The sequence below is a fragment of the Schistocerca nitens genome, chromosome 1 (genome assembly GCF_023898315.1).
Source record: "Schistocerca nitens isolate TAMUIC-IGC-003100 chromosome 1, iqSchNite1.1, whole genome shotgun sequence".
NCBI lineage: Eukaryota > Metazoa > Arthropoda > Insecta > Orthoptera > Acrididae > Schistocerca > Schistocerca nitens.
This window is the reverse complement of record NC_064614.1, coordinates 38299523-38323497: the sequence shown is the minus strand read 5'-3', so window position 1 is coordinate 38323497 and position 23975 is coordinate 38299523. Positions and strand designations below refer to the sequence as shown.

At 41.6% G+C, this 23975-nt stretch overlaps 2 protein-coding genes and 1 pseudogene across 2 annotated transcripts in view; all 3 read left to right on the top strand.

The window, feature by feature from the left end:
- The window catches only part of LOC126240775 (serine/threonine-protein phosphatase 6 regulatory ankyrin repeat subunit C-like), an 881520-nt gene that overhangs the window by 167442 nt on the left and 690103 nt on the right, over nt 1-23975 (top strand). The window lies entirely within an intron of this gene.
- LOC126240759 (serine/threonine-protein phosphatase 6 regulatory ankyrin repeat subunit B-like) overlaps nt 1-23975 on the top strand; it is a 381053-nt gene that overhangs the window by 90506 nt on the left and 266572 nt on the right. The window contains exons 8-9 of the mRNA XM_049947949.1: nt 13785-13886; nt 13964-14047. Of these exons, the coding sequence (XP_049803906.1) occupies nt 13785-13886; nt 13964-14047 (186 nt within the window). The remainder of the gene's footprint in view (nt 1-13784; nt 13887-13963; nt 14048-23975) is intronic.
- LOC126209528 (5S ribosomal RNA) lies at nt 805-922 on the top strand (annotated as a pseudogene).

Genomic DNA, 23975 nt, shown 5'->3' with positions numbered 1-23975 from the left:
ACCATTGGTCTTCCATGTTCTCTTCTCCCTGTGTATCTGCTGATGCCAGTACTCAATGTGATTTCTCCCTACCTCTCCATGTGTGATCTCTATACTGTCATCACCTGACACCTCTCAGAGTGTTACCATTTTCATTGTCAACATATCTGCATTTTCCATTGAGGATCTCTTTCTCCAACTCCAAGATGGCACCCTCTTTCTTATCTTAGTTCCTCCACATATGCACAATGATTTGCGAGCTGCTACATCACTCTTCTCCGCTCTTCCCAGCTTCCACACAGTGCTGATGAGGACATCGTCACGGCTTCTGTTGACAACAATGGTCATCTCCCTATCACCATCCAGCTCATCTTGCACCCTCACTCTGTGGTGAGGGACATGATGATCCCTCTCTCTCGAGTGGGCTGACCTTTGCAGACTTCTCACAGACTATGGAACTATGTGGTCTCCCAGCCTTTGATTTCACACCACCCCCAGCTTTGAGAAATGGTCCAGTTGTGTCTACCACAAGGGCCTGCCTCAACATGACTGGTTGCACAGTCTTGCACACCTTCTCACCAGTGCCAACTGGCCACCACTCCACTCTGTCAGTTGCAGTGCCTGTGCTTCATTTCCTTCCCCGTGCTCCACACTACTAGATGGGGCGAGGTTAGGGGAGAGGAGGTGGAAGAGAAGTGCCTCTGTGGTGACTGTTGATGGCAGATTGACTATTGAGAGGCTGCCTAAACTGCTGGGAAGCTCACCTTTGACTCAGTCTGTTTCCTCGTGCCTTTGTGATTATTAGTGAATTATGTGACTGTATCAGGCAATGGCCTTGCCACAGTGGATACACCGGTTCCCATCTGATCACTGAAGTTAAGCATTGTCGGGCATGGCTGGCACTTGGATGGGTGATCATCTGGGCCTCCATGTGCTGTTGCTATTTTTCGGGGTGCACTCAGCCTCATTTGCCAATTGAGGAGCTACTTGATTGAATAGTAGTGGCTCCAGTCAAAGAAAACCATCATAGCGACCTGGAGAGCGGTGTGCTGACCACACGCCCCTCTTATCCACATCCTTAGCTGAGGATGACAGGGCGGGCAGATGGTCCCGATGGGCCACTTGTGGCCTGAAGACGGAGTGCACGTGGCTGTATCAGTATGTAGTAATAAATACATTTCATTTCTTAAAGTGATTGCTTGTCATTATATTCACTAAGTCTAATGCCTTGTTCCCACTAGCTCAGTAGAGATGGTACCAAGAGGTACACTTTTGTTTTACCATAGAAATATTACTACATACGTTACAAAACATATCATTATACCATGATAATGTTACAAGATTGGCGAGTGCACCAAAGGTAAGAGTTTAGAAACTGTCATCTGTATTAAAAATCCATGCCAGGGGAATACTTTAATTTGATCCAGAGTAAGAGTAGTGTTTGCACAATAACAGGTAATATGTTACATATTTCTCTTATAAGGCTTTTAACATAACATTGGGAAGTTGCCTACCTTGGTGCCCCCCTCTCCCTCTCCCAAACTCATGTCTCCTACTCATTGTGTTCAATTCGTTCTGCTCACAACTTACCATGTATGTACTAGGGTGATCTCATTGGTACCACATTCTTATCACATTTGACAGTTCAGTGACTCGACTGTACTGTTTTATTTTATTTACAAGTGGAGATCATGACTTTGGGATCATAGATTTACTTCAAACTTTGTAAATTTTTACCAGGTCTTTAAGATAACATAGTGTGCAAGTAGTAAGGTGTGCACTTCTCTGGCAATTCTGAAAAATTGCAAGAGAAGTCTTATGTGTCTATTATGTGGTTTATGTATCTTTGAGTAGGTGCTGGATGTTATAGTTCTTGACGGTCAAGTGATTAGCATTCGAGCTTCATAAGACAACCCTGTATGAGGCGACATTTCAATTCCCACTCGAACTTAATTATTAATCTTTCTTCTTCTTCTTTTTTTTCCCCTCCCCATCACTGGTCATATTAATTTGTATGACATTTGAGAGGTAACATAATGAAAACCCATGTGTATTTGTATGAAGTTTCAATTTGTGTTTTCCATGTTTGTGTGACAAATACCATCCTGAAATGTGTGATGTGGGGGGAATGTCCAATGAGTAATTGTACATTACTCTTGTGGTCTGGCACATTCTGGCTTGAAACGTATTACTGGTTGTGAATAACATAATTTGCATCATGATTTATCAAGGTTTGACTTGTGCTTTTCCAGCCTCTCCCCCATCCTTGAAAATACGAGGGCCGTTCAGAAAGTAACCTCCGGTTGATTTAAAAAAATACACCAAGTTAAATAAAAATATTTTAATATATACATCTTACAACTACATCTTTGCACTATTTTTCTACATAGTCTCCATAGCGATTGAGGCACTTATCGTATCTCTTCACAAGCTTTGAAATTCCTTCTGCATAAAAATCACCCGCTTGTGCCTGGAGCCAGCCTCTGACCGCATCTTTGAGCTCTTCGTCGTCATCAAACCGCTGTGACCCGAGCCATTTCTTCAAATGCATGAAGAGGTGATAATCACTTGGCGCCAGGTCTGGGCTGTAAGGTGGATGGTTGATAACGTCCCACTTGAAGGACTCAAGAAGGGCCGTTGTTCTGCGAGCAGAGTGAGGACGGGCGTTATCGTGCAAAAAAACGATACCGGAAGTCAGCATACCACGGCGTTTGTTCTGTATAGCCCGTCGTAGCTTTTTTATTGTTTCACAGTACACGTCTTGATTAATGGTCGTACCACGTTCCATGAATTCAACCAACAACACCCCTTTGGCATCCCAAAACACCGTTGCCATCAGTTTTCTGGCAGAAAAATCTTGCGAGGCTTTTCTTGGTTTGGTAGGCGAATTTGAATGTGCCCACATCTTTGATTGTTCTTTTGTCTCAGGGTTCACGTACTTAATCCAGGTTTCGTCACCGGTCACGATTCTGTTTAACAATGGTTCTCCTTCGTCCTCATAACGTGACAGAAAGTCTAATGCAGAGGCAATTCTTTGAGTTTTGTGGTGGTCGGTAAGAATTTTGGGCACCCATCGTGCACAGAACTTACGGTAACCCAATCTTGCTGTCACTATCTCGTACAAGAGAGTCTTAGAAATCTGTGGAAAACCAGTAGACAACTCCAACATTGAGAAACGTCGATTTTCACGAACTTTTGCATCAACTGTCTGAATGAGTTCGTCAGTCACCAATGATGGTCTACCACTCCTCTCTTCATCATGAACGTTTTCTCGTCCACTTTTAAATAAACGTACCCATTCATGGACAACTCCTTCACTCATAACTCTTGGTCCATACACGGCACAAAGATCACGATGAATAGCTGCTGCAGAATATCCTTTGGCTGTAAAAAAACCTTATGACAGCACGCACTTCACATTTGGCGGGGTTTTCTATTGCAGCACACATTTCAAACTGCCACAAAAACTAAACTAGCGCAGGTACGATGTTCACTCGACCACGGCTTGATGCCGACTGACCTGTTGAGTGCGTGAACGCACAGATGGCGTCGCTACTCCCCCCAAAACCCGCACTGTGACCAATCGGAGGTTACTTTCTGAACCGCCCTCGTATAATTATAAATAGTAAATAGTCAAACAACATACGAAATTCACTATAGCTTCAGAAAAATGCATGTGGATTGTTTTTCATTATATTACCTCTAAAACGTCTTATAAATTAAGTAATGTGACCAGGAGAAAAAAAAAAATTATATATATTCTTCGTGGCAAATGAATCTGCTCCAGTCCGGAATCCCTGAACCATTACACCAACAACCTGAAAACATCTTTCGCATCCCGCAGCTACCCTCCCGACCTGGTACAGAAGCAAATAACCAGAGCCACTTCCTCATCCCCTCAAACCCAGAGCCTCCCACGGAAGAACCCCAAAAGTGCCCCATTTAAATATGTCAGCTTGTGTCTGTATATGTGTGGATGGATATATGTGTGTGTGTGCGAGTGTATACCCGTCCTTTTTTCCCCCTAAGGTAAGTCTTTCCGCTCCAGGGATTGGAATGACTCCTTACCCTCTCCCTTAAAACCCACATCCTTTCGTCTTTCCCTCTCCTTCCCTCTTTCCTGATGAGGCAACAGTTTGTTGCGAAAGCTTGAATTTTGTGTGTATGTTTGTGTGTCTGTCGACCTGCCAGTGCTTTCGTTTGGTAAGTCACATCATCTTTGTTTTTAGATATATTTTTCCTATGTGGAATGTTTCCCTCTATATATATATATATAAAACTTACCAAACGAAAGCTCTGGCAGGTCGATAGACACACAAACAAACACAAACATACACACAAAATTCAAGCTTTCGCAACCAATGGTTGCTTCATCAGGAAAGAGGGAAGGAGAGGGAAAGATGAAAGGATGTGGGTTTTAAGGGAGAGGGTAAGGAGTCATTCCAATCCTGGAAGCGGAAAGACTTACCTTAGGGGGAAAAAAGGACAGGTATACACTCGCGCACGCGCACGCGCACGCGCACGCACACGCACACACACACACACACACACACACACACACACACACACACACACACACACAAGCAGACATTTGTAAAGACAAAGAGTTTGGGCAGAGATGTCAGTTGAGGCGGAAGTACAGAGGCAAAGATGTTGTTGAATGACAGGTGAGGTATGAGCGGCAGCAACTTGAAATTAGCGGAGGTTGAGGCCTGGTGGATAACGAGAAGAGAGGATATACCGAAAGGCAAGTTCCCATCTCTGGAGTTCTGACAGGTTGGTGTTAGTGGGAAGTATCCAGATAACCCGGACGGTGTAACACTGTGCCAAGATGTGCTGGCCGTGCACCTAGGCATGTTTAGCCACAGGGTGATCCTCATTACCAACAAACACTGTCTGCCTGTGTCCATTCATGCGAATGGACAGTTTGTTGCTGGTCATTCCCACATAGAAAGCTTCACAGTGTAGGCAGGTCAGTTGGTAAATCACGTGGGTGCTTTCACACGTGGCTCTGCCTTTGATCGTGTACACCTTCCGGGTTACAGGACTGGAGTAGGTGGTGGTGGGAGGGTGCATGGGACAGGTTTTACACCGGGGGCGGTTACAAGGGTAGGAGCCAGAGGGTAGGGAAGGTGGTTTGGGGATTTCATAGGGATGAACTAAGAGGTTACGAAGGTTAGGTGGACAGTGGAAAGACACTCTTGGTGGAGTGGGGAGGATTTCATGAAGGATGGATCTCATTTCAGGGCAGTATTTGAGGAAGTCGTATCCCTGCTGGAGAGCCACATTCAGAGTCTGATCCAGTCCCGGAAAGTATCCTGTCACAAGTGGGGCACTTTTGGGGTTCTTCTGTGGGAGGTTCTGGGTTTGAGGGGATGAGGAAGTGGCTCTGGTTATTTGCTTCTGTACCAGGTCGGGAGGGTAGTTGCGGGATGCGAAAGCTGTTTTCAGGTTGTTGGTGTAATGGTTCAGGGATTCCGGACTGGAGCAGATTCGTATGCCACGAAGACCTAGGCTGTAGGGAAGGGACCGTTTGATGTGGAATGGATGGCAGCTGTCATAATGGAGGTACTGTTGCTTGTTGGTGGGTTTGATGTGGACGGACATGTGAAGCTGGCCATTGGACAGATGGAGGTCAACATCAAGGAAAGTGGCATGGGATTTGGAGTAGGACCAGGTGAATCTGATGGAACCAAAGGAGTTGAGGGTGGAGAGGAAATTCTGGAGTTCTTCTTCACTGTGAGTCCAGATCATGAAGATGTCATCAATAAATCTGTACCAAACTTTGGGTTGGCAGGCCTGGGTAACCGAGAAGGCTGCCTCTAAGCGACCCATGAATAGGTTGGCGTATGAGGGGCCCATCCTGGTACCCATGGCTGTTCCCTTTAATTGTTGGTATGTCTGGCCTTCAAAAGTGAAGAAGTTGTGGGTCAGGATGAAGCTGGCTAAGGTAATGAGGAAAGAGGTTTTAGGTAGGGTGGCAGGTGATCGGCGTGAAAGGAAGTGCTCCATCCCAGCGAGGCCCTGGACATGCGGAATATTTGTGTATAAGGAAGTGGCATCAATGGTAACAAGGATGGTTTCCGGGGGTAACGGATTGGGTAAGGATTCCAGGCGTTCGAGAAAGTGGTTGGTGTCTTTGATGAAGGATGGGAGACTGCATGTAATGGGTTGAAGGTGTTGATCTACGTAGGCAGAGATACGTTCTGTGGGGGCTTGGTAACCAGCTACAATGGGGCGGCTGGGATGGTTGGGTTTGTGAATTTTAGGAAGAAGGTAGAAGGTAGGAGTTCGGGGTGTCAGTGGGGTCAGGAGGTTGATGGAGTCAGGTGAAAGGTTTTGTAGGGGGCCTAAGGTTCTGAGGATTCCTTGAAGCTCCGCCTGGACATCAGGAATGGGATTACCTTGTCAAACTTTGTATGTGGTGTTGTCTGAAAGCTGACGCAGTCCCTCAGCCACATACTCCCGACGATCAAGTACCACGGTCTTGGAACCCTTGTCCGCCGGAAGAATGACGATGGATCGGTCAGCCTTCAGATCACGGATAGCTTGGGCTTCAGCAGTGGTGATGTTGGGAGTAGGATTAAGGTTTTTTAAGAAGGATTGAGAGGCAAGGCTGGATGTCAGAAATTCCTGGAAGGTTTGGAGAGGGTGATTTTGAGGAAGAGGAGGTGGGTCCCGCTGTGACGGAGGATGGAACTGTCCCAGGCAGGGTTCAATTTGGATAGTGTCTTGGGGAGTTGAATCATTAGGAGTAGGATTAGGATCATTTTTGTTCGTGACAAAGTGATATTTCCAGCAGAGAGTACGAGTGTAGGGCAGTAAATGTTTGACGAGGGCTATTTGGTTGAATCTGGGAGTGGGGCTGAAGGTGAGGCCTTTGGATAGGACAGAGGTTTCGGATTGGGAGAGAGGTTTGGAGGAAAGGTTAACTACTGAATTAGGGTGTTGTGGTTCCAGATTGTGTTGATTGGAATTTTGAGGTTTTGGAGGGAGTGGAGCTGGAAGTGGGAGATTGAGTAGATGGGAGAGACTGGGTTTGTGTGCAATGAGAGGAGGTTGAGGTTTGCTGGAAAGGTTGTGAAGGGTGAGTGAGTTGCCTTTCCGGAGGTGGGAAACCAGGAGATTGAATAGTTTTTTGAGGTGGAGGGTGGCATGCTCTTCTAATTTCTGGTTGGCCTGTAGGAGTATGCTCTGAACAGCCGGTGTGGATGTGGGAGAGGAAAGATTGAGGACTTTTGTTAAGGATAGGAGTTGGCGGGTGTGTTCATTGGCTGAGTTGATGTGTAGGTGAAGGATTAGGTGGGTGAAGGCAATGGATTGTTCAGTTTGGAACTGGTGTAGGGACTGATGGAAAGAAGGGTTGCAGCCAGAGCTGGGAACTTTAAGTGTGAGGCCTTTGGGGGTAATGCCAAATGTCAGACAAGCCTGAGAAAATAAAATATGGGAGCGTAATCTGGCTAGGGCGAAGACATGTTTGCGGAGGGAATGTAAATACAACTTAATGGGGTCGTTGTGGGGGTGTTGTGAGGGTGACATGGTATTAGAAGGAGGAAAGTGTAACATGAGGCTGAAATGAAAATGAAAATAAAAATATATGGGGAGAGATAAAGGTGAACTAGAAAGCAACTGGAGGTCTGGTGTGAAAAAAGGCGAAAAAGTGTTGTTTAAAGCTGGGCTATGTTGAATCTGTGGTGAACTTGGGTTGGTAGACAACGATGTGCATAAAGGTTAGGTGGTTGTGTTTCCGCCAAAACACGTTAAAGGGTGAGAAATACGGGAACATTTTGAAAAAACTACGTGTAAATGTATTAAAAGGAGTGGTTTTGTGGTGGCAAATTATGAACCTGAGGCTAACAATTGTCTGACGAAGAAATAATGACGTTAAAACCTGTGGGAAGCGGCTAAAAATGATCAGTGATGTGGGAAAAACAGAAATGGAAATAAAGCAAAAGTTATTAGAACTAGCCGAAATGGTTGTTTAATAGGTGAAAGGAACTGTTTGTGAACCAGAAACGGTGGATTTTATAGCAGCGGTAGTGTTGAAAGCGGAAAAAAAAATTTTTTGGTTATGGTTTGGAAGTGGGTTATATATTATTGAGTACATATAGGCGGGATAAAATTGTATAGTAGATTATGGTAAAAAGGAGAAGGTGAATACAAAGTGAAACTACTGGCAAAAACAGAAAGATTTCGAAATGCAACAGTGACAATAACAAACGTAATTGTTCGGTTCAAATTAATGATATGAATATAATAGAGGGAAACATTCCACGTGGGAAAAATATATCGAAAAAGAAAGATGATGTGACTTACCAAACAAAAGCGCTGGCAGGTTGATAGACACACAAACATACACACAAAATTCAAGCTTTCACAACCAACGGTTGCTTCATCAGGAAAGAGGGAAGGAGAGGGAAAGACGAAAGGATGTGGGTTTTAAGGGCGAGGGTAAGGAGTAATTCCAATCCCGGGAGCGGAAAGACTTACCTTAGGGGGAAGAAGGGACAGGTATACACTCGCGCGCACACATACACACATTCCATCCGCACATACACAGACACAAGCAGACATGTCCATGACGCTCTTGCAAAGTGCGATTGCTAACCGTTTGACCACAATGACTTCTCGCAACTGGTAGCTTCATGCAGATACATCAATTACATAATAGATGTGTAAAACTTCTCTTGCAATTTTCTCGAAATTGCCAAAGAAGTGCACCTTACTACTTGTACATTATACTGTTTTTTTAGCGAACTAAAAGTGCAAACTTCGAATTAAATTCGTGATCCCGATGTTGTGACCTGTCCTTGTTAGTTATTTTATTTATATCAATACACATTCGATAGATACATTATTCCATGGTATTACATGGATGTGAAATGAGTCAATGCATTTAATTAATTAAGGACCAGAAATAAAGATTAAGACTGATTGTAATGTCTCTTGCAGCGGTCTCTCGGCGATATTTTCAGAAATTTTATAAATTATATAACTCAGTACATGTCTCGAAATATCTCTTCTTATCTTACCGATTCCTAAACTTTAATATATGATGATTATCAATGCAAAGTAGTTTCAAGCCCTATTATTCCTTGGAGCGTCCATTTACTCCATGGAATAGCTTCTCTGCTATCTGTTTTCTCTTATGAAAAGAATGAGGCAATGCTTGCCGATTAGCCATGAAAGAAGGAGGAAGTATATGTATGTATTGTTGAGCTAGTCGCCATCTTGATGAGATTCTGTATGAGAAGGAATTTAATACATGAGCTAAACTAAAGTATGTGTGTTCGCGTATTATTTAACTGATTATTATTGACAGTGTCTGCTTACTACGCTGTGTTGCACGGGATCAGTGGGAAACGTCTGATTTACACTGGATGAACCTGCCATTTTGTATGCTCAAGATATCCAGTTACTTCAAATAAATAGGCTAACTTGGTCTTACCAGCAGATCTCCGGTCTTCCCCATGAGATCACTGAAAGTTAATAATTATTACAAATGTTTTCAGGAGATTGACTGACAATTTTCGTTGCACCGAGACTTCGAAATTATTTCACTGCCTTATGGAATTTAAGTTAAGCTCAATTTAATCAGGACAGAACAGTATTGAACTGTGTGAATGTGATAAGCCTGCTTTGTGAATGAAAATTCCCTTAACATACGCATGTTTTTACTATCCTGATCAGTGAAGCTAAATCAGGCCGGTGTGAGAGAGGTTTTTAAATTTTTTGAATACCACAAAAAAAAAATTAAACGATGACCTCGCTGTCTGGTCTCCTCCCCCCACAACAACCCAACCCAACAAAGATTAAGCATACAAATTAGAAAATAATATTAAAAAGCACAATCAGTAGGTTCTAATTACACTCACCAATGTAAGTTAATATACCTTTTCAGATACTATCCAAACAGTTATTCATAAAGTAAAAAGAACCATTGTCTAGACTTAAGGAACACAAATTAATGTAATTAAAGGTGCAACAAGATACATTAAAGCAGGAATACACAAAAATTACTTGGAAGTGTCCTGAAGATTTTTGTCTTGTATTTTACATCTTTTTGCTCCAGAGAGAAATTTTTCAGGTCACAGTGTATGCTACATTTCCTTCTTGAGTTATGATGATTGTGTAACTCATTCATTTCATATTGAGAGGAAATGTGTAGCATGAAAGTGTAGTGTTTAATAAAAAAGAAAAAGAGAAGAAAAGAAAAGGTTGAAAATGTGGGAAGAAGTGGTGAATAAAAAGGGGGTTTTAAAATCATTAATGACCGTGAAAAAGGGAAATAATGAAATGCAAATCAGACTTCGTATTACAGAAAAGTTATCGGACTTGGTGATTCGGAAAAGCTATTGTTGGGGTGGTCCTTGTGGCGTTTCTGAGCAAAAGTCAAACCAATCTCCACTACAAAAAATATTTGAAGGAGAACAGAGAATAACAAAATGTGATTAACAGGGAGAAAGGGCGTAGATAAGAGTTCATCCTTTACCATGTTAACATGTCTTCTTTCATGCGGCGTCCAGATCTTCAAAAATCACCTACTTCATTTCTGCGTGAAAAGTAGTAGCTGCTCTGAAATCTTGCAATCGTCCAGGAATCACTAATTTATACAAATCAAAATCATCTTGATATTAAATGCAATGTATTTTATGTTGCTGCTTCCATCCTCCAAATTTTCACACAAACTTCCACAATACGTCTGCACATTAATAAGTTTTTTTCATCTTAATCCGACCAAGACTAGCTAATAAGTAAGTTAAGCTTCCGCTCTCAAAGACAAAAGCGGGTAGAAAACAAAAGGAGTTACAATTTTTTGTACCTTCATTTTCTTATTTTCTCTGCCGTCGAGCGCTCATACAGCTGCGACGGTATAATTTATATCTGAGGGAACGAGTGTAGCGCGGCGAAATTCAAAGTCCCGCTACAAAAGTCATCGCTGAAAAGAGATTTTGTGAGGTTGTGTTTAGCATCCCTATTTTCTTGAAAAGATTACAACATGAGATTCTTGGAGGCACACCACACAAAATTTGGACAACCTTTTTCTGACTTCCGAACACTTTTTTTGACATTGGTGAATTACCCCACATGATTATTCCATAACACATAAGTGAATGGAAGTAGCCAAAGTAGACAGATTTTGGGACTTTGACGTCTCCATTTTTGGCAATTGTTCAGTTGCCAAATGTTGCTGATTTAAGCCTTTTCAGGATTTGGTGGATGTGGCATTCCCAGTTAAGCCTGTTATTTACATGGATGCCTAAGAGTTTTGAACAATGTGCCCTCTGTATATTCTGACTTTCATGTGCAGTATTAATTTCCTGTGGGCTTTTGTGATCAGAATGGAAATGGATGTAATTGGTTTTGCTAAGGTTTATTGATAGAGAATTTACTGTGAACCAATTCACAACAACTGCAAGTAATTGATCAACATTTAACTCTAAGCTGATGGATGTTTTATTGTCTATCACAATACTTGTGTCACCCGTAAATATTTTGAAGTTGCTTGCTTTATTTGAGGACAGAGGTAAGTTATTAATATGTGTGGTAAATAGTAGAGGACCAAGGACAGAACCTTGTGAAACTCTGTAATGTGCTATACCCCAGTCAGATTCTCTCTCTCCTACCAATGTGTTGTTACCATCTACAACTATTTTCTGTTATCTGCTCTGTAGATAGTCTCTGAGCCAGTAGTCCATTTGTCCTCTGATTCCATAGTGATGCGCTTTCTCTCTAAGTATACTGTGCTCAACACAGCTGAAGGCAATAGATAGGTTCCAAAATATGCCAACTGGCAATGCCTTCTTGTCAAGGCATTCCAAATCATTATTGGTAAATGAAAATATAGCTTCAGTTGAGGTTATACTTTCTGTGAACCCAAATTGGTTTTTACCAATTGCTGCAAAGTTTTTTTCTGTGATTTGCTATCCTGGATATATTAATTTTTTGAGGAGGGGCTCTACAGTAGCATAATTTCCCTGTCAGGGTAGATACATTGTGGAGAGAGGCATTGAATGTATGAGCTAGCATTTACTGAACTGATTACAACAGGCTTTTAGCAGTTTACTAGAAACATTGTTGACACGAGTTGTATTTTTACTTCGTAAAGAAATTATGATTTTTCTTTCTTCCTGCATTGTTGTAGGGGTTATACCTATCTCCTTTAAAGAATTTGGGAAATGGTCTTTCAGTGTTTTTACGGCCTTTTCTAAGGATCCGTTGGGTCCTGTATTCTCAGCAACATTTAAAAACTGATTATTAAAAAAAAATTCCCACAGTCATTTGATTTTATACTTGGCTGCTTTCATTGTTCAGAACAATGTTTTGGGCCCTACTGGGGCACTTTGCACCACTCTCACTCCTTATCACTTCCAATACCATTCTGATTTTGTTAGACTTCCGAATAACTGTATACTTAGTGATTTTTTTTTTATAATGATTTAAGTGGATTGGAGTGTCTTAATTTTAGAGGTGATGTACAGTGCTCACTCCTTTCCTATGAAATATTAATACCAGTGGCTATCTAGGGCCTTTTGGTGAGTCCTTTGGTTTGGGTCTTATATATCATTAATTATCCCACCTACTTTCCAGTGGGAACCACTTTAATTCACATAGGTATTTGCATTGCTGTGTCTTTGTCTATCATGGTCAGTGAGACCATTCAGGACTTGCCTGGTAATTGTATCACCTATATGGTCTGGTCTAAATATATTATCAGTTAGAGTGCTTGTACATGAAGTTATGCTAGTAGGGAAACTAACTACAGAACTGTGAGTGATTATCTCTGTTCTTTCCATGGTCTTTAAATTTCACATGGAAATGTCACTCTGAATTTAATTTGATCTTCCTGAGGTTTCTATGATGTGTTATTGCCTTGTTTAACTTTATACAAAGCAGGTGGCATTTTGTTAGAAAATATATTACGTGTATTTCCCTGTAATTCCTACAGAAAAAGAAGGGAGGAAGATTAAAGCATAACATCTGATTGACAGTTAATTTGTTGTGCCTATCTGTGACTCAACATCTCTGCTATATGATGAGAAGCAACTATATTTTCCATAATATTGAAATGTTCCATGATGGATTTTCCATTGTTTGATAGTTAATTAATTGGATGTGAAGTACTAGCTTAATTTCAGAAGGAAATGGCCATGGTCTGAGTGGAGGAGTGATCTTTACATTTGCTTGAAGTAGTTTAAAAGTTAAAATCCTGTGGTTTGGTGGGAACTGCAATCCCACTCATTCTGAACATGAATGTCAGCATCTTAACGCCTGGATACAGCTTTACTTTCATATCCATTGCTGTACTAATGAAAGAAAGTGTATAATGCCGTAAGAACCAGCTAATTATGGCTCTGTTAGCCTTACCTTCTAGACAACCATTTTGTGTTACACAATCTGTAACAAAAACAATCAATTTTTGAAAATATAATATCACTGGAAAGATAAAAAGCCTACCCACCAAGCAGCAGAAGGACAACAAACTTGAGTTGTTAAGCATGCAAGCTATTGGAGCCAGTGGCTCCTTCTTGCAGAAGGGTTGAAGGGGACAACCTTTTGTCAGGAGGAGGAGCCATTGGCTCTGATTCCTTGTGCATGTAATACTTTTTATATGCCACTTGGTGAGTAGATTTTTATCTGTCCAATTACATTACAATCTATAATGATATTACATACAGTAAATGGTAAAATATGTATGTTGTTACATGTTTTTTTAATTGTTAAAAACTGTTTTAGCAAATTCAGTATTTGATTCAGATTCAAATAAATGCTGAATCTAGGCTTGAGTTTCTTGTATTTTTCAGTTAACTAAAAAAGTAATTGCTGAAGGAGCAGACGTGAATGGCAGAACAATTTGTTGGAGGTATCCACCATCAACAGAAAAAGGCCACACTGTAAGATGTTTGGTAAGTTCAAATTTTATACAATATGAAACCAGTTCACTGACATCACTGGCATGTTACATTTCCTTCTTTTTTTGCAGGGATGCCGCGCTGCAGCAGGTGGTGTAGTGCACGATGAGCTGTCAGGCCACTCCCCTCTTTTTAAGGCTCTTCATTCCTTGAAGGTAACAGATTTTTGGCAAACATTATTAGACATTTTGTAACTGACAATTGGTTGTTGTTGTTGTGGTCTTCAGTCCTTAGACTGGTTTGATGCAGCTCTCCATGCTACTCTATCCTGTGCAAGCTTCTTCATCTCCCAGTACCTACTGCTACCTACATCCTTCTGAATCTGCTTAGTGTATTCATCTCTTGGTCTCCCTCTACGATTTTTACCCTCCACGCTGCTCTCCAATGCTAAATTTGTGATCCCTTGATGCCTCAAAACATGTCCTACCAACCGATCCCTTCTTCTAGTCAAGTTGTGCCACAAACTTCTCTTCTCCCCAATCCTGTTCAATACCTCCTCATTAGTTACGTGATCTACCCACCTTATCTTCAGCATTCTTCTGTAGCACCACATTTCGAAAGCTTCTATTCTCTTCTTGTCCAAACTGGTTATCGTCCATGTTTCACATCCATACATGGCTACACTCCATACAAATACTTTCAGAAACGACTTCCTGACACTTAAATCTATACTCGATGTTAACAAATTTCTCTTCTTCAGAAACGATTGGTTACCATTGGAAAATTGTACAACAGTGGTCAGTGCCTCTGTCAATTAAAGGGAGTACCCTAAAAAGCTCATGGAAAAGAAATAAAAACTTTAAAGTTCACCAGTGACTTGTAATTCTGTCAGGTATGACTGTTTGATTGTGCCACTTCTTGGATGCCATACCCATGCCACCAGATGCCAACATGGGCTAGTTGAATTGTAACAAGATGAGTTGTGCCAATGTTTTGTTACATCTACAGCCTGCATGGCACTGCTGTGGTGGATCTTGTAACATGGGGTTAGCACAATTCTGTCCCCTTGGCAGTGCAACAGTGAGGCAGTGGTGTCCTCCCGCAATGTGGGATGGCATGCAGCACGCAGGAAAGTGATGTCTATGTCTTCAGGGCACTGTCGATAGGTGCCTGCAGAGAAGCCGGAAGTCCCCTGTCAGCCAGTAACAGAGAGTAGGGCTGCGAATGACCCAGGTGGTGAATTGCTCTGTTGCCTGGGGACACCCACAGTTGAGACACCAGCTGTAGGGGGCACTAACCCAAGAATGGAGTTCATGGGGGTGTCCAGGGCCTTGGGGGGAAGGGAGAAGGGGGAAGGAGTTAGTTGGTATAGTGCTTGTTTACCATCTGGCGCCACTAGATGCTTGCTCACAGGTCTCGAAAAGATGTTGGAGGAGACTTCAAGGATGGCAGCAAGTGAGAAGACATGCACTCCAGGAGGGAGAAGGGCCTGGGAGGCATGTGCAGGGGTGGTGGTGGCCAGTCCCCCACTTATGTGCAGAACTGGTTTCAATGGTGGGTCATCGGCCTGTTTTCCATCAGCAGCATGAAGATTCTCTGACCAGCTGGCCATGGATGACTGCCGGAATCCAGCACTAGCAGCAACTATTAGTGCGAATTCAGAGATGGGCCCTAGCATGTATCACAGTGACAGGCATCAAGGGAGGGCACGTGACAGGAAGCTGGTCGTTGAGGATCATATGCAGTTGGAATTCGTGCAGCATTTCAGCTGGGCTCTTCTCACCCAAAGACATGAACCTATAAGAACTGAGAAAATGGGTGAGTGCATTTTCAGCAGGGGCAGCCCGTGTGTACTTCTTCATCTGTGTCTTGAAAGTGCAGATGAGTTGTTCTGCTTCTCTGTTTGATGGAGGGTGGAACAGGGGCACTCTGGTGTAGTGTATACCACGTTGCACTCAAAAATCTTGAAATGTCTATGAGATAGATTGTGAGCTAGTGTCTGTCACCAGGGTATATGGAAGGCCTTTGACGCAGAAGATCTATGGAAGGGCCACGCCATCAATTCTGCTGTCCTGTTGTCATTGAGTGACAGTTTATGATGCATGGAAAATGAGAGTATGCATCTATGAGTGCCAATCAGTAAGCATAAGAAATGGGCCCAAAATATTGAGGTTGTGAAGGTTCTGGCCATGGAGAGAACACTTGGCGTGGTGATCTGCACACTTTGAACAAGCAACAGTTATATGTTCGGTTCCACAATTGATGTTAGCAGGCCAGTGACCTTCGTGCAGGAGGCAAAGAATGTCCCATCTGAGGGATGCCAGCATGACCACATGCAGTACATGATGTTCTGTAATCAACAAGTTGTTTTCTTGTTTCAATAATTGTAAAATTTTACCATGAGTGAGAAGTGTGGGCCATGCCGTAGGTTCGTGAGTAGTGGATTGCGGTGTGAGACTTGTTCGAAGTTTTTTCACTGGGGGGGAATGCAGTGGGGAAGCCAGTGGGCATTCTGGTGAGATCCTCTCCTGGAACTGCAGGTTATGTAGCAAGAGTAAGTTGATAGAGGAGCAGGAGCGTAAGATCTGTGCCCTTCAGGTGCAGTTGAAAAACGCACAGGAGGAGCTAGATAGGATGAGGAGGGAGAAGGGGGTTGGGGAATGGGAGCTGGCTGTTGGCAAGAGATCTGCTAGGAGAAAGAGATTTTCAGATAGTTTTACTATTGGTGTTTGTAATAGATATGACCAACTGTCAGAGTCTAGTGGAGAGGAATCTCTAGTAGCTGTAGATGTAGGAAGTATGCAGCAGACCTCAGCAGTTACGGTGGCTAGGACAGTTGCAAAGTCTAAGAGAAAGAAGAAGGTTCTGCTGTTAGGTAGTTCTCAGGGTAGAGGTGTAGGCCAGCAGTTGCAGGAAGTTTTGGGGAGTGAGTACCAGGTCACCAGCATTGTGAAGCCTAATGCAGGATTGGCTCAGGTGACTTTTAACATAGGGGGGTTATGTAGGGATTTTACTAAAGAGGATCAGGTAGTGATTGTGGGTGGGGCTGGTAATAGTATTGATAGGGATGGGGAGTATGACATAGATGGTGACCTGGATAAGATAGCCACTCAGACTGGCAACACGAATGTGCATTTCGTGGGACTGTTTCAGCATCACGATCGGCCTCATCTTAATACAGCCGTCAGGCGTAATAACATGAGACTTGGGGGTGCGCTGATGACAGAAGGCATGAGTCACATTTCAGTGTTGTCGGTGGAGTCTATCAGCAGGACGGGTTTCACTAGACATGGCCTGCACCTCAACAGGTATGGGAAGGGGAGGCTGGCAAAACTTATAGGTGACAGCATAGGTGGGGGTGGTGGGATCACTCATGGAAAAATTCCGGTAGTTGTGGGTGTTAGAGCTGTACCTTTTTTAGATTGAAGTCAGCTGATAGGTATTCCTGCTTAAGGGAAGTCTCTCTAACAAAGAAACCACTTTCTACAAAGCTTGGGTCTCCGATTAATGAGGGAATTAGTATATTTCATCAAAATATACAAGGTATTAGAGATAAAGTTAGTGAACTGCTTATAGATGTTGACTCTGAAATTATTGGTATATCTGAACACTTCTTAAATAAGGAGATAATTCAGAGGCTTCCTTTACCAGGATACAGGTTGGCTGGCAGCTTTTCTAGGAGCTCTTTGCGGTGTGGTGGAGTAGCCATGTATGTGAAAAACGGTATCCCATTTGAGTCAATTGATGTTTCAAAGTACTGCACTGAAAAGGTGTTTGAATGTTGTGCAGGTGTGGTTAAATTTAGTGGAGCTAAACTTCTTACTGTTGTTATTTATAGATCCCCAGACTCCGATTTCACAACATTTTTGCTAAAGCTAGAGGAGGTTCTTGGTTCACTTTATAGGAAATACAAAAAGTTAGTTATATGTGGTGATTTCAATATTAATTGTATAAGTGATTGTGCAAGGAAAAGGATGCTGGTAGACCTCCTTAATTCATATAATCTTATGCAAACTGTATTCTTTCCAACGAGAGTGCAAGGGAACAGTAGAACAACCATAGACAATATTTTTGTTCATTCGTCATTATTAGAAGGGCATTCTGTTAGCAAAAAGGTGAATGGCCTTTCAGATCATGATGCACAAATTTTAAGTCTAAAAGATTTTTGTGCTGCAACACATGTTAAATATAGTTACCAACTTTTTAGGAAAGCTGATCCAGTTGCTGTACAGACTTTTGTAAACCTTATCAAGGAACAAGAGTGGCAAGATGTTTATAGTGCTGATGCAGTAGACGATAAATATAATGCTTTCCTCAAGACTTTTCTCATGCTCTTTGAAAGTTGCTTTCCGTTAGAACGTTCAAAACAGGGTACTAGCACAAACAGGCAGCCTGGGTGGCTGACTAATGGGATAAGAATATCTTGTAGAACAAAGTGGCAATTATATCAAAACGTTAGAAACAGTCAAAATCTAAATGCAGCAGCCCATTACAAACAGTATTGTAAGGTGCTTAAAAAAGTTATTAGGAAGGCAAAAAGTATGTGGTATGCAGATAGAATAGCTAAGTCTCAGGATAAAATTAAAACCATATGGTCAGTCGTAAAGGAAGTGGCTGGTCTGCAGAGACAGGTCGAGAATATAGAATCAGTGCATAGTGGGGATGTCCGTGTTACTGATAAGTTGCATATATGTACAGTACTTAATAATCACTTTCTAAATATAGCAGGTGAACTTAATAGAAACCTAGTCCCAACAGGGAATCATATAGTGGTCTTAGAAAAAAGTGTTCCGAGACTGTTACCTGAAATGCTCCTCCATGATACTGACAAGAGGGAGATTGAGTTAATAATTAAATCACTAAAGACCAAGAACTCTCATGGATATGACGGGGTATCTAGCAGAATACTGAAGTATTGTTCCACGTATGTTAGCTCAGTACTTAGCCATATCTGTAACTTTTCCTTTAGGAGTGGTCGGTTTCCTGACCGATTAAAGTACTCGGTAGTGAAGCCACTTTATAAAAAGGGAGACAGGGATAATGTTGACAATTATAGACCTATTTCTATGCCATCGGTGTTTGCTAAAGTTATCAAGAGGGTTGTATATACAAGGTTACTGCAGCATTTAAATTCACATAATTTGCTGTCAAATGTACAGTTTGGTTTTAGAAATGGCTTAACAACTGAAAATGCTGTAGTCTCTTTTCTCTGTGAGGTTTTGGATGGATTAAATAAAAGGTTGCGAACATTAGGTGTTTTCTTTGATTTAACGAAGGCTTTTGACTGTGTTGACCACAAAATATTACTGCAGAAGTTGGAACATTATGGAGTAAGGGGAGTAGCTTACAGTTGGTTTGCCTCCTACTTTAAGAACAGAAAGCAGAAGGTAATCCTCCGCAATATTGAGAGTGGTAATGATGTTCAGTCCCAATGGGGCACTGTTAAATGGGGCGTTCCCCAGGGGTCGGTGCTGGGGCCACTGCTGTTTCTTGTTTATATAAATGATATGCCTTCTAGTATTACAGGTGATTCAAAAATATTTCTGTTTGCTGATGACACCACCTTGATAGTGAAGGATCTTGTGTGTAATATTGAAACATTATCAAATAATGTAGTTCATGATATAAGTTCGTGGCTTGTGGAAAATAATTTGATGCTAAATCACAGTAAGACTCAGTTTTTACAGTTTCTAACTCACAATTCAACAAGAACTGACATTTTAATCAGACAGAATGGGCATGTTATAAGCGAGACGGAACAGTTCAAGTTCCTAGGCATACGGATAGATAGTAAGCTGTTGTGGAAAGCCCATGTTCAGGATCTTGTTCAGAAACTAAATGCCGCTTTATTTACCATTAGAACAGTATCTGAAATAAGTGACATTTCAACACGAAAAGTAGTATACTTCGCATATTTTCATACGCTTATGTCATATGGTATTATTTTTTGGGGTAATTCTTCTGATTCAAAAAGGGTATTTTTGGCTCAAAAACGGGCTGTTCGAGCTATGTATGGTGTAAGTTCAAAAACCTCTTGTCAACCCCTATTCAATAGTCTGGGAATTTTGACATTGCCCTCACAGTATGTATTTTCTTTAATGTCGTTTGTTGTTAGCAATATTAGCTTATTCCCAAGAGTTAGCAGCTTTCACTCAGTTAATACTAGGCAGAAATCAAATCTGCATGTGGAATGCACTTCCTTGACTCTTGTGCAGAAAGGAGTGCAATATTCTGCTGCATCCATTTTCAATAAGCTACCACAAGAACTCAAAAATCTTAGCAGTAGCCCAAACACTTTTAAGTCCAAACTGAAGAGTTTCCTCATGGCTCACTCCTTCTATTCTGTCAAGGAGCTCCTGGAAGAGCTAAAAAATTAAGCAAATTCCAGTGTTACATTCTTGATTTTCTTTATTTAAACTAACGACTTGTCGCCTGAATATGTTTCTTATATTTCATTTTATCTGTTTCTACAGTCGTGTTATAATTTCATGTATTGACTCGTTCCATGACCATGGAGACTTCTCCTAAATGTGGTCCCACGGAACAATAAATAAATAAATAAACAAAATAACACCATCAATGAAAGACAATCTATGGTGCACCACAAAATAATTATGAATGGGATCCAATGCACAAGCTGGTTGCTGTTCCAGCCGTCCATGCTGAAAATACTGCTGCACCTGATGAAGTACAGGATCCAAGCTCACCACATGGGTGATGCAGGAACCAATAATAGGTAACCCATCCACCATCCGTTGAGCTTAAGTGTTGAGATAAAAACAAAGACCTTCATTGTGGTTGAAGTTGGGGTTGGGAATGATAGAAAGGTACAAAAGGGCATCAGCATTTGAGTGTTGAGCCATCAGCAAAAGTGGATCTTGTTCTGATAATGACTTAGGGTCAGAGACGACCACTGAAATCTGTTTGCTATCTGCTCTGGTACATCTACATCTACACGGATACTCGCAAATCACATTTAAGTGCCTGGCAGATGGTTCATCAAACCACCTTCACAATTCTCTATTCGCACGAAGTAATGGCCACTATTGACAGGGGATCTCATGTTGATTCCATATTTCTAGATTTCCGGAAAGCTTTTGACACCGTTCCTCACAAGCGACTTCTTATCAAGCTGCGGGCCTATGGGGTATCGTCTCAGTTGTGCGACTGGATTCGTGATTTCCTGTCAGGAAGATCGCAGTTCGTCGTAATAGACGGCAAATCATCGAGTAAAACTGAAGTGATATCCGGTGTTCCCCAGGGAAGCGTCCTGCGACCTCTGCTGTTCCTGATCTATATAAATGACCTGGGTGACAATCTGAGCAGTTCTCTTAGGTTGTTCGCAGATGATGCTGTAATTTACCATCTAGTAAGGTCATCCAAAGACCAGTATCAGTTGCAAAGCGATTTAGAAAAGATTGCTGTATGGTGTGGCAGGTGGCAATTGACACTAAATAACGAAAAGTGTGAGGTGATCCACATGAGTTCCAATAGAAATCCGTTGGAATTCAATTACTCGACAAATAGTACAATTCTCAAGACTGTCAATTCAACTAAGTACCTGTTAAAATTACGAACAACTTCAGTTGGAAAGACCACATAGATAATATTGTGGGGAAGGCGAGCCAAAGGTTGCATTTCATTGGCAGGACACTTAGAAGATGCAACAAGTCCACTAAAGAGACAGCTTACACCACACTCGTTTGTCCTCTGTTGGAATATTGCTGCATGGTGTGGGATCCTTACCAGGTGGGATTGACGGAGGACATCGAAAGGGTGCAAAAAAGGGCAGCTTGTTTTGTATTATCACGTAATAGGGGAGAGAGTGTGGCAGATATGATACGCGACTTGGGATGGAAGTCATTAAAGCAAAGACGTTTTTCGTCGCGGTGAGATCTATTTACGAAATTTCAGTCACCAAGTTTCTCTTCCGAATGCGAAAATATTTTGTTGAGCCCAACCTACATAGGTAGGAATGATCATCAAAATAAAATAAGAGAAATAAGAGCTCGAACAGACCTAAACCTTTAGGTGTTTGTTTTTCCTGCGCACTGTTCGGGAGTGGAATGGTAGAAAGATAGTATGATTGTGGTTCGATGAACCCTCTGCCAAGAACTTAAATGTGAATTGCAGAGTAATCGTGTAGTTGTAGATGTAGATTCCAATCTTGTATAGCATGCAGAAAGAACGAACACCTATATCTTTTTGTATGAGCTCTGATTTCCCTTATTTTAAATGGTGATCATTTCTCCCTATTTAGGTCGGTGTCAACAAAATATTTTCGCATTCGGGGGAGAAAGTTGGTGACTGGAATTTTGTGAGAAGATTCCTTTGCAACAAAAAATGCCTTTCGTTTAATGATGTCCATCCAGTGCCTGTATCATTTCAATGACACTCTCTCCCATATTTCGCGATAATACAAAACATGCTGACCATCTTTGAACTTTTCAATGTTCTCCATCAGTCCTATCTGGTAAGGATCCCACACCACACAGCAGTATTCTAAAAGACAAGCATAATGTAGGCAGTCTCCTTGGTAGATCTGTTACATTTTCTTAAGTGTCCTGCCAATAAAATGAAGTCTTTGGTTAGCCTTCCCCACAACATCTTCTATGTGTTCGTTCCAAGTTAAGTTGTTTGTAATTGTATTTCCTAGGTATTTAGTTGAATTTATGGCCTTTAGATTTGACTGATTTATGTTGTAACCAAAGTTCAACGAATTCCTTTTAGCACTCATGTGGATGACCTCACACTTTTCATTATTTAGGGTCAACTGCCAATTTTTGCACCATTCACATATCTTTTCTAAATCATTTTGCAATTTGTTTTGATCTTCTGATGACTTTATTAGTTGATAAACTGCAGCGTCATATGCAAACAACCTAAGATGGCTGCTTAGATTGCCTACCAAATCATATATAGGTAAGGGACAGCAAAGGGCCTATAACACTACCTTGGGGAACGCCAGAAATCACTTCTGTTTCACTGGGTGACTGTCTGTCAATTACTATGTACTGTGGCCTCTGTGACAGGAAATCACAAATCCAGTCACATAATTGAGACGATCTTCCATAAGCAAGCAATTTCACTACAAGCCACTTGTGTGGTACAGTGTCAAAAGCCTTCTGGAAATCCATAAATATGGAAATCCCTTGTCAATAGCTCTCAACACTTCATGCAAATAAAGAGCTAGTTGTGTTTCACAAGAACAATGTTTTCCAAACCCATATTGACTGTGTATCAATAGACCATTTCCTTGAGGTAATTCATAATGTTTGAACACAATGTATGTTCCAAAATCCTGCTGCATATTGACATTAATGATATGGGCCTGTAATTAAGTCGATGTGCCACAGGGCTAAAGAGAGAAACTAATGGTTTATGGCCCATAACCAGGTGAAACTTGACACCATAGAGACACACATGAAACATCTTGATTGCATAAATAATGGTGAGGGGTTCCTTTAGTTGATTTGTGAGTAATTTTATGTGCTGGGTTGAGCATCTTCAAGACAAAAACAATGGGCTTTTCTGAACCATCTGTATTATGCTGAGACAGCATGGTCCCCATGCCGTACTGCCATGTGTTGGTAGTCACAACAAGATGGCAGCCATCTTTCAATTTCCAGAGTGCTTTTTCGCAGGCAGACTTGCACATAAATAATTCCCCATTCTTGGACAATTGGTTTAGAGGATGTGCTACTGTAACTGCCTGTGGCAAGAGCTTGTGGTAATATATGACTTTGTCTAAAAATGCAAGGAGCAGCTTCATATTAGTAGGATGAGGGAAGGCCTCAGAAGCCACACTATGACTGTTTGTTGAGTTTATCCTATGATGGGAAATGACGTACTTCTGGTTTTCAATAGGGGGATTGAAGAAATAAGATTTATCCAAACTGCACCTGACACCCACATCCCTCAAGGATACACTTCACCCCTTTGGTTTGCCATTCCTCAGCAGAGCTTTAGCCATCCAAAAACACTTTCACTAGCACCTCAGTTCAGTACCACAAAGAATGAGAAGGAAATAACTCTAGTTACTGACTATGCTCTATCTCTACAAACTAGTAACACAAAAGATATTGAACAACATACAATAAATAATGCAACTAATTGGCAAAGCCCTACTCCTTATTCAAATGT